The sequence below is a fragment of the Mus musculus genome, chromosome 2, assembly GCF_000001635.26.
Source record: "Mus musculus strain C57BL/6J chromosome 2, GRCm38.p6 C57BL/6J".
In the NCBI taxonomy this organism is placed as follows: domain Eukaryota; kingdom Metazoa; phylum Chordata; class Mammalia; order Rodentia; family Muridae; genus Mus; species Mus musculus.
This window is the reverse complement of record NC_000068.7, coordinates 158,542,085-158,561,041: the sequence shown is the minus strand read 5'-3', so window position 1 is coordinate 158,561,041 and position 18,957 is coordinate 158,542,085. Positions and strand designations below refer to the sequence as shown.

The 18,957-nt window shown below is 50.6% G+C and overlaps 1 protein-coding gene across 1 annotated transcript in view; it reads right to left on the bottom strand.

Annotated features, from left to right (window-relative positions):
* Positions 1-10,413: 10,413 nt before the first annotated feature.
* Positions 10,414-18,957, bottom strand: part of Arhgap40 (Rho GTPase activating protein 40) — a 37,833-nt gene continuing 29,289 nt past the window's right edge. The window contains exons 11-15 of the mRNA NM_001145015.1: positions 17,634-17,837; positions 14,194-14,334; positions 13,248-13,423; positions 11,347-11,396; positions 10,414-10,505 (exon numbers count right to left, since the gene is read on the bottom strand). Of these exons, the coding sequence (NP_001138487.1) occupies positions 10,414-10,505; positions 11,347-11,396; positions 13,248-13,423; positions 14,194-14,334; positions 17,634-17,837 (663 nt within the window). The remainder of the gene's footprint in view (positions 10,506-11,346; positions 11,397-13,247; positions 13,424-14,193; positions 14,335-17,633; positions 17,838-18,957) is intronic.

The following is an 18,957-nucleotide window of genomic DNA, read 5'->3' as shown; positions in this document are numbered from 1 at the left end:
AACTGACAGACCCAGGGTCTGGAGAACTGGAAGCAGCCTGTCTGAGGGACCTGGGGATTGGATAGTGGGTGGGACCTAGGGAGATGTAACAATGCATGCCTGAGCATCAGAGTGAGCCAGCGAGATCCAACTTCCTGCAGAAAGCCCTGTGCTGTTGGTGAACATGATCCACCCCGGAGCCCAGACTCCAGGATCTGCACACATCTTCCCAGGAGCAAGACGGTTGAACCTGCAGAAGTGGGTATCCTAACTTCTATTTCTTTGTTTCTATCCTGGACAAGGTGAAGGTGACTGAGTCCCTTCTCTAAAATTTGGCTCCTCCCAAAAATGGTAAATAAATTACTTTTTCCATATTCATATACATGGTGTCATTTGCTCTTAGTGTGGGCAAGTGTTCAGACCCAGAGTCAGGCTGTGTGGTAGCTAGCAATACCTGGGTTCAAATGCACTCAGAGCTGTGTGACCTTGGGCCAGTCACTTGACCTCTCTGAACATCAGTTATCTGTGTCTTTTCCATGAATGTGTCCTGAGGACTAAAGAGACTGTGTGCCAGGTTGAGCTTGTGACAAAGTGCCTTCGCTGTGGGTGAAAGCAGGCTGAGTGTTAGATCTTTCTTTTGGCTCAGACTCGAGGGATATATGGTACATGGAAGCCATGACTCCTGTCTTCTGCTGTCCTGGGTGGTTAGGTGTTTAAGGACTGCAGGGTCTAAGCTGTGTGTGTGTCAATAGCCCCAGAGCCAGAAGATGCAGGCAGGTGATGAGGGAACTTCCTCTGGCCCAGGAGAATTCCACAGCCTCAGAGGCCAGGTTCACAGGACTTCCCTCCAGGCTGGAAGCAGAGGGGGGGGGGGCCCACCCCAACTGCCCTCTGGGTTCCCTCCCCTCCTTGCCCCACTTACTGAGCAAAAGTCTTGCTTCCACGTTACCATGGTTACCATTTACTTGCGCACTCTCACACTGGGCTCCAAGCTAACAGGCTTGGCGGGGCAGCGTTATTAACTCATTTATTCGGAACAGCAGCTGAACTTGAACCTTATTTTTAACCCTTTGAGGTCTTCCTAAAACTTTATTGTGTGTAAACAGCGTTCCTAAACAGTAAACGCTCTTATTTTAGCGGCACAGTTCCAAAGAATTTGGACAAATGTTACTCGATAATCCATGCCACCCTCTCTGGTCTAGCTAAGACACTTTCCTTACCCACAGAGAGTTCCCTGGTACTCAGCTGTCAGTCTTGCAGATCACCCCACAGATCCTTTCCTCCCACAGGCTGTCCGTCTGTCTCTGTCTTAAAGCCCACTCCCACAGTGACACACCAACTCCAACAAGGCCACACCTCCTAATAGTGCCACTCCCTGGGCCAAGCATATTCAAACCACCACAGTTACCTTGGAGTTGTAGACAAGGCCAAGTTTTATAATTGGGGCTTTGGGTCCGTGCCATCAGTGGTGACCCAGGCTTGCCTACACTCTGGTCTCAGTCTCAGTCAGCCAAGGGGTGTTCCCCAATCCTGTTGACATCCAATCATCAAGGGGGTGTGGCACAGAGGGCCTGGATGCCTGGTCTGCTTCTTAAAGTTAAGGTCTGATGTCAGCTGACCTCATAAGGATGTAAGCACTAGCCTTCCGGTCTGTCTTTTTTGAGTTGTGGTTAGGGTCTAACAAAAGCAAACAGTGACAAATAGTGAGTGACCTATGCTTGGTAAGGCAGTAAAACCAGTCACTTGACTAGATTTTTGAGGGGTCACCCACAGCGGGCCTGGGTGAGCAATGAAACCCCCAACCCTGGATGTTCAAAATCCTTCCTGAGGCTGGGCAAGGCTCTGCTTTCTCAGCAAGGTGATCCCTGGCCACAGTGGGGCCTTCCACACTGCCTGGGCCCCTCTAGGAGTTCTGGGAACCAGTGTCTGATGAGAGATGAGCTTGGAAGGGGGCAGTGGGAGGCACTGAAGGGGTCACAGCCGATTTTCCCAGTGGCCCCAGTCTGTTAGCTGGGCTCCATTACCTAAGCACTGACAATGTGGGAAACATGGACTTGCTACGTTTTTGTAAAGATGAAAGGCTCCCTGTATGCCTGACCCATAAGAAGGTGGCCAGGAACTATAAGCACCCGTGATTGATCGGCCCCCTGAGCCGGCTGCTTACGGGGAAGTTTTAGGAGAGGGGTTGCTAACGAGCAGACTGTCCTGCCTGCCTCTTCACAGGGCACATGGCTATTCTAGGGGAACTTCTTTGCTGAGGGACTTGGAGCTTGTGACATCACCCACCTGGCTTCTGTCCACAGCCAGTCTTTCAAAGCTGGATGTGAGGAGCTAGAGAGTTGTTGGCTCAGCAGTTTAGAGCACTTGCTGCTCTTGTGGGGGACCCAGGTTCAGTTCCCAGCACCCACATGGCAGCTCACAACTTGTAACTCCAGTTTCAGAGGGATCCAGTGCCCTCTTCTGGCCTCTGTGGACACCAGGCATACACATGATATACAGATGTACGTGCAGTCAAAGCACCCATACACACAAAAATAAATAAATATTTAATAGGATCTTACTATGTAGCCCTGGCTATCCTGGAACTCACTCTGTGGACCAGGCTGACCTCAGACTCACAGAGATCCACCTGCCTCTGTCTTTGAAGGTGTGCACCACCACACCGGGCTTAAATAGATAATTTTTAGAAACTGTCACATAGTGTATACATATTTCAGTGTGGAGGGTGTGTGGGAAAAATAGAAATGAGAAGCGGGTGCCTCACAGAATATCAAATATAGTATTGATGTTAAGTATTAGAATTTTTGTACCTTACAAACGAACTCAATGTTACTAATTTAAAAGAGCTACTACCGACTGCCAGATATTAAGGAGACTTTTGGACATTGCTTTCTTTCAGAGTTTTTTGTTTGTTTGTTTTGTTTTTTGAGACAGGGTTTCTCTGTATAGCCCTGGCTGTCCTGGAACTCACTCTCTAGACCAGGCTGGCCTTGAACTCAGAAATCTGCCTGCCTCTGCCTCCCAAGTGCTGGGATTAAAGGCGTGTGCCACCACTGCCCGGCTCTTTTGGAACTTTTAAAAACGTGCATGGGTGTGCATGCATGTATATGCATATGCATGTGTACGCACACACATCCCATAATACACATGACACATGGAGGTCAAAACACAAGTTTCCAGAGTCCGTTCTCTCCTTCTACCATGTGGGTCCCAGGGATAGAACTCAGCCATCAGTCTTGGCCTAGAACCTGAACCACTGGGACACCTTGCTGGCCCTGACGGGTTTCAAAGGGTATGTGTGACTCATACCACACATGTGGTTCAGTAAGTATGATACCACAGAATTTCTTTAAAATTGAACTTTAATAAAAGTTAAGTAAATTAAATTTTAAAAATAAATTTTAAAAATCTGGCCACGAACTGAAGGAATTACCAGTGGAAAAGCCAAAGGCTCTCCCTGAGACTTGTTATTCTCAAAATGTCTGCTCAGCTAGACCTGGCCTGAGCAGACCCTAACATCTCTTGGGGATGGATCCAAGTGGGGCAGGGTTAGAGTACCCCAAGGAAAACAGCATGGAGCCTGGAGTCTGGAGCATGCAGAGCAAGAGGGAATGGGAGCCACCCTCATGGGAGGGGAGCTCAAGGCTGCTGCTGGGCCAGAGGACATGGCTTGCCAAGGGGTTTGCTCAGGGCCTGGCACAGCCATTTGCCTTTTCTCCACTTCTTACTTTGAGCTCTCTGAGGGTACAAACAAGGTCCAAGTCAGGTGGCCGTAAGGCATGGGGTTCCATGAAAGGTAAAGAACCAGGGTGTGTGTGTGTGTGTGTGTGTGTGTGTGTGTGTGTGTGTGTAGTCGTATATTTTTCATAAAGAAGAAGAAGAATCTTAACGAGAGGGAAAAGTGGGGTTTCCTGCATTTCCCCATCCCTTGCAGCCCTGTTAGGCTTGCTCCCACCCACCCCTCTCTGTGACGCACTCCCACCCTCCCCTCAGATCCATCAGGGCCCATTGTTCTCTGCTCTCCTCAGTCCAAAGCTCTTGATGGATTTGGTAATTGGGGTAATTACGGTAATTTTACCTTAAAGACAGACAGCTGCGGATTCCCTATTGGGGAGCCCCTCCCTGGGCCGCCTGCCAGCATTCAGGGACAATGACAAGTGGCTCCCATTCCCCTCCCCCAGAATACAAAGTGGCTGGGTAGGGGTGGGGGTAATGCATAGACTGTCCCTTTGGCAGCCCACGGTGGGGGTTGGGACAGCAGTGTCATTTTCCTCTCCACCACCCAGCCTTGGTTCTAGGGATTTGTCAACCAAACACACACACACACACACACACACACACACACACACACACACACACACTTTTCCTTTTCCTTTTCAGGCCTGAAAACCCAGGCAGATAAACCCCACTGTCCCCGGTGCGGGGATAACGTCCCTGAAGGACGCCTAAAAGGCGTCCTTCCTTGCACCTATCCTTGTAATTTCTAAGGATAAGGGACAAGAAAGAAAGGTGGTCTTGGTCTTTGAGTGTCATTTGCCCCAAACCTGGAAGCACCTGCCAGGCTCGGAGGAACCAGAACCCGCGCTGCTCTGCCCCCAGCGGCATCTTGTGGAACTGCATCCTAATCCAAGGCCCCAGATGGCAGAGAAGATCGCTGAATGCTCGATCTGTCAGTATAGAATTTCAGTATAGAAGGGAGTCTCAGAGAGCAGAGGTATTCAACCAAGGCCACCCAAAATGTGTGACACCATCACCACCACTACTACCACCACCACCCACACGCGTGCGCGCGCGCGCGCGCGCACACACACACACACACACACACACACACGCTGGCGTGCCTGACAGCGAGAGCTCATGCAGGTACTTGAAGCCCACCAGCAGGACAGGGTCTTGCAGAGACATTAAGAGCTGTGTTTAGGGGGAGCTGAGGCAGCCTTGGGTAGCCTCAGAATTCCAAGTTGGTGGTTTCCTTCTTCCAAACCCTCCTGGAATGCATCTCATCACCAGGCAGCTCACTGTTTCTGTCACCACTAGGGATATCCCAGCCTGCAGCGTCTATGTCAGGAAACAACTTCCTTACACTTTAGCTCCAGCGCACTGTTCCTCGCTGCTTGGGGAGGGGGGTGGTCCTTCCACCTGCCGCTTGCTTACCCGCGAGCCTCCCCTTAAACTCCACTGTGCTTAAGCACCACATCTCTGGAAGCACCCCTCTCTCTCTCCATACGCTGCGGGGAAACTCTAGCACTGTTCCAGTTCCCCACTCCACACACTGAGGGACCCTGCTCCCTCCCACCACCCCCATCCTGTTCTCCTCGGTTGCCCATTGTAACCACACAGCAATTTGTGAGGTGCCCTATGTTAACGTTTCTCGTTTCTTCCACCAGACTGCAGACTCAAGAGGAAATGTGGCCTCTGTTTGGAATCCTGTAGCTGAGGGAGGGAATTCTGTTACTGTGTGTTGGGAGTTCACGGACATCACTGACCCATGAGAAACAGGTTATCCGGGTCTTTACCACCAAGGAAGAGGGCTGGTGGCTTCAGAATAAGTCAGCTTGCCCCGCAGGCTCCCTGCCCTCATCCTCCGCTGGGCAGCACTTCTGGGTCTCACTCTCTCCCACAGTGTAGGGCCCAGACTTCCGGGATAGGACGCCCGCACCCCCATAAGCCCCACCTCCTGTGCTGAATAGCAAATCCCTGAAGGTTGGGGGTGGGGAAGGTTGGGGGTGGGGAAGGTTGGGGGTGGGGAAGGTTGGGGGTGGGGAAGGTTGGGGGTGGGGAAGGTTGGGGGTGGGGAAGGTTGGGGGTGGGGAAGGTTGGGGGTGGGGAAGGTTGGGGGTGGGGAAGGTTGGGGGTGGGGAAAAAGAACAGGATGAAAGAGCTGTAGGGTGGTGTATTAGTCAGGGTTCTCTAGAGTCACAGAACTTATGGATAATTTCTAAATAGTAAAGGAATTTATTGATGACTTACAGTCGGCAGCCCAATTCCCAACAATGGTTCAGTCGCAGCTGTGAATGGAAGTCCAAGGATCTAGCAGTTACTCAGTCTCACGCAGCAAGCAGGCAAAGGAGCAAGAGCAAGAGCTAGACTCCCTTCTTCCAATGTCCTTATATTGTCTCCAGCAAAAGGTGTAGCCCAGATTAAAGGTGTGTTCCACCACACCTTTAATCCCAGATGAAAGGCATAGCCCAGATTAAAGGTGTGTTCCTTAACTCGGAGATTCAATCTTCTGGAATCCATAGCCACTATGGCTCAAGATCTTCAAACCAAGATCCAGATAAGGATCTCCAAGCCTCCAGATAAGGGTCACTGGTGAGCCTTCCAATTCCGGATTGTAGTTCATTCCAAATATTGTCAAGTTGACAACCAGGAATAGCCACTACAGGTGGACTGAGCTGTCCCTCTGCCCTAGCTGCCCGAAAGGCCTCTCTGATTCATACACCCTGGGTGAATTTCAAGGCGACCGGCTAGAATTTTGCCAGCTCCTTCTATTTGCAGGTCTTTGCGGCCAGCAATCCTTATGGCTGGTTCGTTTACAACAGTTTGGAATCTGTTCATGTGTCACGTCCTTGTTGGATGCATCATAGGCTCATTCTACCCGCCACGCCACCTGGGCACCCATGACACCGGTACATGTCATTGGGGTACTCTGTCCAAGGTCTTGCCTGTCACAGAAGTGGTTAGCCTGCCTGTACACTGGCATCGCTGGGGTTGTGGAGAAATCTGTCATGCAAAATCTGTCCCCCATCATCCCTGCTCCCCGCCCCCAACAGCTCTTAACCAGGAAAGGGAATCCGCAGGATGCAGGATATACTCTATCGCTAGGGGTACGGCCCACGGCCCACACGACTGAGGCACAGAACTCCCAGTAGCTCTGAGCCCCAGTTGCCCACAGGCCTGCGTTGGAGGGCCCAGATCTGGAGCACTCTAAGCCCCACACGTTCCTAGCCTCCTCTCTCCTCGCTATCCATTTGATTTTCTCAACATGTGATGCCTTTCATCTCAGAATTGATGTCTGTCTCGCCCATCTGTGAGCTCTGTGCAGGCTGGGTTCTTTCCTGCCCTTTGCAATACTCTGAACTTAGCTCAGCTCCGAGCTGGCCACTCATAAGACACTCACCACCGCTGCTGAAAGCCTGCAGACCCCTGACTCCATCCCCACGGTTCTCTCTGCAACTTGAGCACAGAGTACTGGGCAGACTCCCCGCAGCCTGTGCACATGGAATGGGATCCAAGGCTATGTCTGACCCTGGGTAGCCCTGCTAAATGCTGCCTCTCCCTGGGATGTATGCCCTTGGCTTCTCTCATCTCCTGCCTGGCGTCACCACTACCCTTTGCTCTTCCCACTGAGGACTTCTGGCTAATTCCCACCCCATTTTTCCTCTCAGACATGTGGGAGTGGGGGTGCCTTGCTATAGAAACCTTAGCGGATTTATGTTGGTCCCTTGCAGACAGCACAATGTCTAAGGCTTTACTCTTGGATGTCTAGACTTTAGACCTGTCACAATGTGCTTCCCAGTGAGGGCTGCCTTCCTGCCTTCCGACTGTCTGCCCCTTCTCTGTGTCCTCACCTGGCCTTTCCTGTGTGCTTTGGGTGGGGAGAGGACTCCCATGATGTCTCCTTTTCCCATCAGGACACCCTACACTATAGCCTCTTAGAACTTTAACTTTAATTTGGATATGAATCCCCTTAAAGGCTTCCTTTCCAAATACAGTCACTTGGGGGTCTGACTTTTAAGTATGGGTTTGGGGAGAATGTGATTTGGTTCCTAAGAGGCTCCGGACTCCAGCCCAGACTGCAGAGCCTGCAGAGGCTGGGCCCCCACTGTGAGTTGTGCTAAGCCGGCAGAGGAGCTGCTGTGAGATCATCAATCATGAAGATGGCACTGGCTGGAAAGCGATGAGGTCTCAGATACCACGGAAGATGAATGGAGTAATGGACATGCCATCGAATTGGGCTCCTCCCCCGCAGCCAGGGCTTCCCTCCTGCAGTGGTAGCACACAGCCAACCTGGGGCTCCCACAGAACATCCAGCACACGTGCCTACCTCCTGCTAAGGTCAACCAACTCTCTAACTACAGAACTTGGGGTCATTCCTGCTAGTTGAGAAAGTGAACATGGTAAGCAATAAGACCAGCATAAGCGCTGAGACCCACCCATGTGGGGAGAGTAGCAGTTACCACTGCAGGCTGCCTGCTTCTCCTGAATAAGGGGATGGTTTGGAGAACGGTATGGCACACACCCTATGAGTTTTCTCATCTGTGTCTACCAAACAGGCAGGTCAGATGGAGACAGCAAACCAGCTGAGGTGCAGAGGACAGAATGTGAACACATTTGTTCATCCAGGCGAGCAGTTTTTACTATGCATTTATAGTGGTGTCTGCCCCCCCGAGGGGCTGCTCCCCAGTCAGGGAGATGGAGTAAAAACTCAGTCAACAGGACTATTGCAGGCAGTGTTAAAATGCTAAGAAAATAATTAATGATGGAAAGAGTCATGTATGACACACACACACACACACACACACACACACACACAGAGAGAGAGAGAGAGAGAGAGAGAGAGAGAGAATGAATGAATGAATGAATGGACATTTGACCTGAGACCTGACATGGAAGGAGCCGTGGGAAGGGATTCTATATGAAGACAAGTGGAAGGGTAAGAGCTCTGAAGCAGAAATGGACTTGGGTTCTCTGGGGACCTACAAGGAGGTGCATGTGTCTGGTTGTTCAAAGGCAGATGACTGTGGAGAGGTGGTCAGGGGCATAGGCAGCCTGGAGGCCAGGAACAGACCATATCACTGCTTTAAATGCTTGAGAGTCTTCTAGGTTTTCAGTGCAAGGCTTTTCCCACGATTGAGATCATCATCATCATCATCACCACCACCACCATCATCATCACCAACGACAACCACAACCTCCATTACCGCCAGCACCACTGTTACAGACTTTAGGCCTGAAAAAGTACTGTTGGTTGCATGCAAGTCTTTCTACAATGATTTGTAGCTCTTTACTCCATGAGCTCCTAACCACAGGATCACCCTCATCCCCACCAGCATCACCACAGGATCACCCTCATCATCACCATTATCACAACCATCATTACCACCATCAGCGTGCCATAGGATGAAGCAGATGTTACCAGTGCAAACCCACATCCATCCCTCCAGGATCACAGAGTCCGTCTGTGTACAGTAACCATTTTGAACTGCGCCTCTATCTCTAGTCAAGAGCTCACTGGCAGTCAGAGCCACTCGGCCAGGCCCTCAGTCAGCCTGGCAATGCCCATCATAGTCGGGAGCAGCCTGTATTCAGTGGCTGGACTTGACTCCTTCCTCTGTCCTCCCATGTGCCTGCCACCCTTGTCCTTTACCCCTGGGATGGGGTGACTCAAATGGACAGTGTCTACATTGTTTCTCAGGGTCCCTCAGCAGAAGTAAGCTCTATTTGCCCGTTGTGGCGACTTGTTTGATAATGCACCTGCGGATGGTGGCCTCCCCTTCTTTCTCATATACTCACTCTTCAGACTCCTGGGAGCACTACTCTCCAGACTCCAGGGAGCACCACCTGCTCTTCAATCTTTATCTCAGAGTCTACTGAGGAGAGCTGAGATGGAGACACTGGAGGTGGAGTTTACAAAACTTTTGGTATAAATTAGATGCTCAACATATTCATTATTGAATGAATGAATGAATGAATGAGGCTTCACTTCCCCCAAGGAGAAGACAGACTTGGGCAGAAGAAAGAAGGGGTAGAGCTGGGGTCATAAGGTGTTGGAGGTAAGCAATGCTGCCCTTCCTCCCATCCGGGCCTCCTACTCTAGGCACCGCCTCTGGCCCTGCTGGAAAGAGTGAAGGTGTGGCCAGAACCTTTGGGCTAGCACAGCAAAGTGTTTTATCTCCCAGCTCCAGTCAGCTGCCCAAACAACAACACCCACTGTGAGCCAGGCTGGGGAGAACAAGGTGAACATGGCCTTGAGCTAAGTTGTGCGTTTAATGTTGAAGCAACTTAAATATGCTATAAAATGACACAGACCTGTAAAACAGCGTGTAAGACGCAAGAGTACAAAGGGAAGGTACTCATCTGTGCAGCTATCCTAGGGCTGTCTGTGGCCTCAGGCATGGGTCTCAGAGAAGACAAGGGGTTTCCCACTTCGTACTGTGGGGATGCCTCCGGAGCAATATTTTTCTGGAAACGTCTGCCTGTTCCTGAGAGAGTTGTCACAGTTTTTATTCCCTTTGTGTCTGGAAATTGTGGACAAACCCCTGGAGAGATGCAGGTACCCGGGCAGCATCCTCCGGGGCTCTGCGTATGTGGTGAGACAGCTCTGTGCTGTCTGCCATAGAAGAGGTATTTCCTGCAAGGGGGGCTTTGGATGAAGACCTGGCCTTCCCATGTGACCAGCTCTGCTGCCGGGCTGGATCTCCAGGCTGTTTCTTAGGTGGGGCTCTGTCTGATGACCCATTCTCCATGGGGGTTGGCACGGTACAAATCCAAGAGGTAGGCATCTGGGTCCAGGCGACGTTCACCTGTGGAGAGGCGGGATTCCAGAGGTTGAGACTGTGGCAGGGAAAGATGCTGTTATCTTTTCAAGAGCCTCTCCCCAGGCAAGGTACCACCTTCTGATTATAGGAGCCTTGCCGTGGCTCACAGTTACCCCCTTTTTTTTTTGAAGAGACTTCTTCTGTTAGTAGAAGATGCTTTGCCAGGAAATGCAGTCCCCAAGCATCCACACCAGAGGTGTCAAGGACCAGCAGCCTTCAGGGCTGATACAGCCATATAAGCATGCATCCCAGCGCCCCCTGGTGGATCTGGCAAGCTCCTAAAATACCTTCCCTAGCCTCTAACACTCCTTCCATGCAAAGCTGCCTTTCCATCATCACCCAAAGCTTGTGGACCTGGTGTTGTCTCCCCTTCTTGGCCACTGGCTCTCTGAGGGAAGCCTGGACCCTTGGACCAGCAGCCTCAAATGCACGGGGAAATTATTAGAAACACAAGCTCACAAGATACCGCCATTTCTCATCACAGTCCTGAAAGACTCTAATGCCCTACTCAAGTTTGAGGGTCATTGCTTGTCCCTGGCTCTCACAAAGCAAGGACACTTGGAGCCAGATGCTGCTGAGCCTACAGCATCCATAAAGACTTCCACATTCAGGGCTGAGATTCCCCTCCCCTAGAGTGTCCTTGAGACATCCGTGGGAGCACTGACAGCTTTCACACCAAACACTAACCAGGAGTCAGCTCTGGGTAGAGCTGCCCACGAAGGAAGAGTGCCTAAGTCAGCCGTGCTCATCTTGACCCTCACGGCAGGGGAGACGGAAGCCTGAAGCCCCCCCTCCCTGTAGATTCACTTCCCACCAGGGAACTTACCAATATTTCCTCCAACTTCATAAACAAGGAAGGTGACCGGCTTCGTGTTACTGTAAGACAGAGAAAAACGTCCACTGGACTCTGCTACACAAGGCAAGGCCACCCCAGGTCTGGAAGGAGCATCCTCAGGGATTTGTGGTCCTAGTAGGAAGGGCCTGAGGACTCTTCTGAGAGAACAGGAGCCAATGAAAGAGACCAGCCTCCAGAAGCAGAGAGGGGAAGGGAGAGGCAGGGAGGTAGTCAGTCCTTGGGAAAGATCAGCCCCAGGTGCTCTGCCACAGGGCATCAGAAGTGGGCTTCAGGGGGTTCGGTCAGGGTGACAAGTGGAGCGAGCACCCTGCTGTGAGCACCGGCTTCTGCATCAAGGAGGAATGTGTATGACTCTGTGTGGGTTATAACAATACAAGTGTATAATTATCCGATGATGATTATAGGTATCCTGGATTTGGATCCAGGATCTACCCCTGACTAGCTTTGTGTCTTTGGACATGCCTTTGGCCTTTGATTTCTCATTAGTATCAGAAGGAATTGGGTCAGACACTTGGTAAGGGCTGATACTCTGGGGGTCTTTGTGCCAACCCCAGGAAGGAAGCTCCCAAGGACTCCGGCTGCTACTCCTTGTGCCTGGGAATGACAGCTACGTATCAGCCCCCTGATGCATTTGGCCACACCGTTTCTTGCTTCCTTAGGACCTCTGCACATGCAGGGTTCTGTGCCCGGAAGCCTTGTTTGCTCCTCAGGTTACAGTAGGCACCTCAGTGCAATTCATGTTATATAAGACAATATAGTGTTTAACTTGACTCAGCTACTTAATTTATGTCTGTCTCTTTTCTCATGGCATGAGCCTGTAAAGGCCAGAACCTTTGTTGTTGTTGTTGTTGTTTTTGAGACAGGGTTTCTCTGTATAGCCCTGGCTGTCCTACAGCTCACTTTGTAGACCAGGCTGGCCTTGAACTCAGAAATCCGCCTGCCTTTGCCTCCCAAGTGCTGGGATTAAAGGCATGCACCACCAACCCCCAGCTGGTTTTTTTTTTAAATATTTATTTCTATTCTTTTGTTTGTCTGTTTGTTTGTTTCTTCCTTCTTGTCTGTCTTCCTTTTGTTTCTTTCCTTTTTTTTCATTTTTCTTCTCTTCTCTTTTCTTTTTCCTTTCTTTCTTTTCTTCCTTCCTTTTTTTCTTCCTTCCTTCCTTCCTTCCTTTCTTTCTTTCTTTCTTTCTTTCTTTCTTTCTTTCTTTCTTTCTTTCTTTCTTTCCTTCTTTCTTCCCTTCTTTCTTTCTTATTTTTTTTGACACAGAGTTTCTCTATTTAACAGCCCTGGCTGTCCAGGAACTTGCTTTTTAGACCAGGCTGGCCTGAAACTCAGAAATCTGCCTGCCTCTGCCTTCCCAAGTGCTGGGAAGGCGTGCGCCACCACAGCTGGCTATTTATGTTTAGTTACGAGTTGGGGGTGGTGTACATGCACATGTGTGTGGGTGTCTGTGGAGGCCAGATTGCTGTGTACCCTGGAGCTGGAGTCACAGGTGGTCATGGGCTGCCTGACTAGGGCAGCTGGGAACCGAACTCCAATCCTCTGCAACAGTGGTCAGTGCTCTTAACCACTGGGCTGTCTCTCCAGCCCCTCTGTTAAGGCCTTTCATTGCCATTTTAGCATTCCATGCACCGTCTGATCTACAGTAGCTATTTATTAATATATATTAAAATCAGTAATGAATGGTGGCCCTTTTCATTATTATTTGGAGCCAAGAAGTTCTAAAAAGGCTGACCACCACAGAAAGGGGAAGGCCAGGGACAGACATGTGTAACTCCTCATGGCCTTCAGCTGGAAGGGACCAAACCCTATCCCTCTCCACACCATGCAGGGCAGAATGGAGGCTCCTGCCTCAGGGAGGTGGCACTTACTGTGAGAGAAGGCTGTTTGGGTTCTCACTGCCCTCTTCAGGCTGTGAGCCAGGGTTGAGGTGCTCTGTGAACAGCTTCAAGACGTGGGTCACCCTGGTGCTAGGATTCAGAGGCACCTGCAGAAGATCCATGCTAGGCCAAGTCGCCTGGACCTGGATCTTTGCCACTTTGGGAGTCTGGAGGTGAAGATTTGGAGATAAAGAATCAAGACCCTTCCATCCCTGCAATTCATGCGCACGTGTAATACTTAGACCAGTATTCAACATCACATGCATGCACAAGCCCACGTCTACAGCCAGGTGTGGAAATGCATGAACATACGAGCTACATACAGATGTGCACATGTACACCCTGGCTCATGTCTGCTGGTCAACACACACAGTCACAGATACAAAGACACACACACATACACACACACACAGATACACAAACAGACATACAAACAGAGACAGACACACACACAGAGATACACAGGCACACAGAGAAACACAGACACACACAGACACAAGACACACACACACACACACACACACACACACACACACACACACACACACACGACTTTCCCAAGTGGCTGTGTTGAAAACTCCTTCCTGCTCCATGTTCCGGAAAGAATCTTCGATTCTTCCACATCCCTGTTCCTCAGAGTAGCCCTATCCACTTTCGGAACCCCGCCCCAGGCTCACAAAGGACTTCCTAACCATAGGGCCAAGTCAGTGACTTCCAGAACCTCCCACCAGGCCAGCTTCCCATCCCTCAGCCCCTGCCTCTGGTTTCGCGGCACCAGCTCCTTGATCTCTGAGATGCGGCTCCGGCGCCGCCTGGAGGTCACAGACGGTTATGCATGGCAGTTTGGTGGCAGGGCCTAGGAAAAACCCGGATGCCCGCCCCTCAACCTTCTCTCCCCCTTCGGTTTCTCCATTCGCCTGGTATGGGAGCCACTCACCGCCTCAAGCCCTTCCCCAGCCTTGTCTCTGTCCACGTGTGTCCTCCACAGCCAAGTCTTGAGGCCCCCATCACAGAGCTGGGAACGACGGCCATTACTGTCATTCAGTTTTCGCACTTGAGCTACCAAGAAAGAGGCGACCTGTCCAGAAAGAATCATGTTTCAGCTGAGTTGATATGGCAGTGGCAAGCAAGGCCCCATTTCAGCCACCGCTGCCTCTCCCGCACAGGGCTTGAAACGGACACCTTGAAGCAGCTTCCAGAGATGTTAGAGGTTTAGCCCCAATGAGGACCCCGGAGTATTGGACTCAGGATCGAGCAGTCCCTGGAGCTACTGGACAGAGCTGTGCTTGAGAGAAGCTTCTCACTGGCACACCATGCAGAGATGTCCCCCAAACACATCTGGCCTGCAGAGTTCCTGGAGAACTGCAGGTCAGCTCAGCCACTGTGCAGTGTGAGAATCTAGCAAAGACCCAGCGACCCTCTTTCCAAGGTTCGACAGACTATGAGGTGTAGAAGCCTAATCACAGTGACACGCGTGGAGAAGTTGATGAGATTTCTATCTTGCTGTATACATCTGGGCTGTTTGATACTTTAAAAAAAAACCAACTAGTAAAAAACTAGTATTTAAGGAATATTTAAAAAAAAAAAAAAACTTCCTATAACAGGAAAAAGGTAGCATCCAAGAGCTGTCAGGTAAGATCACTGGCAGCTCTTTCATTAGCTGGTCCCTAGCATCCAACATCACGTGGAACTCCCCCTATTTGGATTTGATGTCTTCTTTTGACCTTTGCAGGGAGCAGGGCCATATGTGGTGTGGCCACACCCATGCAGGCCAAAAGTTCATACAGATAAAATAAAAATAAATCTTTAAAAAATTGCAATTCACTGTGTTTTAATAGCAATGTAAGTTAGGGGGTTGCATGCAAAGAAAAAGGAATTATGGGAGTCTGGGAGGCAGGTAGGGGGTTTTCAGCAGAACAACTGACCCTGAACTGAGTCTTTAAAAAAATAAGCATCCCTTATTTTTTGTTTTGTTTTGTTTTTTGAGACAGGGTTTCTCTGTATAGCTCTGGCTGTCCTGGAACTCACTTTGTAGACCAGGCTGGCCTCGAACTCAGAAATTCACCTGCCTCTGCCTCCCTAGTGCTGGGATTAAAGGCATGCGCCACCACATCCAAGTTCTGCCTTTGGAGAAAGGGAAAGGAGTATCCAGGCAGAGTGAAAGGCTTAAGCAGAAACCCAGAGATGGGAAGCCCAGGGTGCATTTGAATGCTTTGCTGGAATATATTAAGTGTGTGCCTGTGGTGCTGTGAATATGCTTGGCCCAAGGAGTGGCACTATGGTGAAGGAGGTGTGGCCTTGGTGAAGGAGGTGTGGCCTTGGTGAAGGAGGTGTGGCGTTGTTGGAGGAAGTGTATCATTGTTGGGGTAGACAATCAGACCCTCCTCCTAACTACATGGGAGCCAGTCCTCTGGCTGCCTTCAGAACAAGAACAAGAGGTAAAACTCTCAGCTCCTGCACCACGCCTGCCTGGATGCTGCCATGCTCCTGCCTTGATGATAAAGGACTGAACCTCTGAACCTGTAAGCCAGCCCCAATTAAATCTTGATCTTTATAAGAGCTGACATAGTCATGGTGTCTGTTCACAGCAATGAGACCCTGACTAAGGCAGTGCCTCATGGAGGGCAGAAGAGGGCATCAGAATCTCTAGAAGTGGAGTTATAGACTGCTGTGGGCTGCCACATGGGTTCTGGGAATCAAACCCAGGTCCTTTGGAAGAGAAGTGTGTGCTCTTAACCACTGAGCCATCTGTCCAGCCCCCACCGCTCCCACTGCTGATGCATTTAAAACAGCAGCTGGCTCAAGTCAGAAGATCTGGGGCTACTCAAAGAAAAATGCATTTACTCGCTTCTGGAGGGATCCATCTAACTTGTGGATGAGGGGAGGGATAAGATGGAAGATGGGTAGGTGGACAGGTATGTGGTGGGTAGATTGGGGTAGATGGGTGGCTAGTGAATGGGTATGCAGGTAAAACACTGATGAATGGCTAGCTGGGTGAGTGGCTGGGTATATAAATGGGTGCAGAGTGGATAGATGAATAGATGTGAGGTAGGTGGGTGGGTGGGCACATTGTTGAGTAGGCAGTGGGTGGATAGAGAGATGAGTATGAGTCCACGGGTAAATGCATAAGGGATGGGTGAGTGGGCGGATAACAGATGGATGGATGACTGATCGGTGGATGATGGATGGTAGGTAGATGATAAGTAGATAGCTAGATTAGTGGTGAGTGGTGGATAAGTGGGAATTGTTTGGTCAAATGGGTAGGCAGATGACTGATAAGTGGGTAGTTGGATATGTGGGTGGAAAGTTGTTTGGGCCAATGGGCAAATGGATAGGAGACTAATGGATTGAGCAAATGGCCTGAGCAGCCCCCGTGGATGGTGCCAATTGTGTGGTAGGAATACTGAGCGCTAGAAGGATCATCTCGGGCTCCTGTCCCATCTACAACTTCCGCAGACTAGGACCAGGTGTGTGATCCCTTCTGTGTGATTACCTCCCCCCACCCCGATCCCACTCCTGCTTCTCTGCATGTTTTCAGGGCAATGTTCTTGGTGGGAGCAGGGATATCTCTGATGTCTGGTTTTGGCCTCCCTTGGGCAGGACTTATGCCCCTGAGTCGCAAAGCTGGACACTCTTGCTAGAGTAAACTAGGGGTGATGGGGGAACCGGAGGGCTGCGAGTTGGCTGAGAGGTTGGGGTTGTAGAGAAAGAAAATGTAGTCTTCTTAGACTTGAATGCAGGGAAGAAAAATCCTGGCCTCTGCACAGTCCCTCAGAGTCCTAGGAAGAGCTCTAAGTAGTGGCTCAAAACATGGCACCCATGATAGAGGGAGTGGGTATCTGTTACCTCCTTCCAGCCTAGCTAGGCTGGCTCAGACCATCCGCCACTTAGGCAGAGCCACCTGCTGTACTGCTTCTCATCACTCTCCTTTGATATGCCACTACCTGCTACCTGTCTGAGGCCAGACCAGACCAGTACTCGGAGATTTTCTCGGAGTTAGCGCGCCTAACTGTGATCTTCGTGAGTTCCTACTAAAAGGCTGTTCTGACAACTTCAAAGGAACTTTGTGTGACTGGGAATGGGCCTCCTCTCTTCTTTATAAAGCATGTTTGACATTAAAGTTGAGTCTTGATCAGAATTCAGTCTTGACTCCATTTCTCTCTTTACCCGCCTAGATTCCCTCTTTTCTTCCAGATTCCAAGATGCCTTCCAGGCTGGAACCCAGACATGAGAGCCTCAGGCCGGCCTCAACAGGTATCTACACCAGGGGAGTGCAGAATGGTGGAGCCTGTGATGGATGGACAGGCAGATGGACAGATGATGGACAGACAGATAGACTAAGACTAATGGATGGATGGACCCACTGCCATCACTCACCGTCCAAAGCAGGTCCTGGTACTGCACCATCATGCACACCACTTCAGCTGCGCCCTCTGCCAGCTGCTTTCCACCCTTGGTGAGCTTGGGAGGCCGCCCGCGGGGCAGGAAGAGACTGGGGACCATCACTGTGGAAACATTCCACAAGGTCATCTTGTTGTGCTGCTCCTGGGCTGCCACCTTCCTGAGGAATTCCAGGAGTGCCTAAGGAAGGACACAGACCCTGCCTTAAGTTCCAGCACAACTCTCTTTGTAGGAGTCTGGGCAGGAAGGGGGTGGATCACAGCTACTGTCCACTGACACCCAGCAGCCAGCCTCTCACAGGTGCTGCCATCTCTCCGATGGTAAGTCAGCTGCGATGTGCCTCAGGAAGTTTTACTGTTGGGCCCATTTTACAGAGAAAGAATCTGGCTTAGAAAATGTGCCATGGGCCATGTAGTAAATAAAGGTGAAGAGAGAGATGGATGGATGGAGGAAAGATGGATGATGGAAAGATGGATAGGTGGGTGGATGGATGGATGGATAGATGATGGATGGATGGATGATGGAAAGATGGATAGATGGGTGGATGGGTGGAAGGAAGGATGGATGGATGATGGAAAGATGGATAGATGAAAAGACAATAAACAGAAAAAAAGAAAGGGAAGGAAAGGAAAAAGGCATGGGAAAGAAAAAAGGAAGAAGAAAGCGATGAAAAAGACAATAGATGGTTAGAAAAAATGAAGAGGAAAAGTCTGAGTGAGAGAAAGGAAGGAAGGGAAAGGAAGAAAAATAGGAATGAAGAGAGGGTGAAAGGGAGGGAGGGAGGCGGAGGGAGGGAGGGAGGGAGGCAGAGGGAGGGAGGGAGGCTATACATTGAGCTCCTACAGGAGGCCACATCCTCTATGCCATGATTTCTCCTGTGCTAGCTCCTGTAGCACCAAAACAATCAAACAAACAAACAAAAAATACTTCATCATCCTCAGTGGCTAAGAGGCAGTAGAAATTCCAAGATAAAGATCCCAGGCCCTTTGTGGGCCCATGAGCCCCAGCCCCAGCCCCAGCCCCAGCCCCAGCCCCAGCCCTCAGCACCCACTCCCAGATCACACAGTGAAGGGCCCCAGAGGGGACCGGTTCCCAAACTGGCTGTCAGTAGAACACTAACACCACACCACGTCTGAGAAGGACAGTAAGCAGCTGAGTCTGGGATGCGCTGGCTGCTCCAGCCCCACTCTGAGATGCACAAGGCCTTGGCATACCAAAGCCTCGGAGAGGTCCTCAGGGAAGAGTAGTCTGAACTAGTGCATCTCCCCCCTGCTCACCAGACTTCTCGTCAGCACACAGA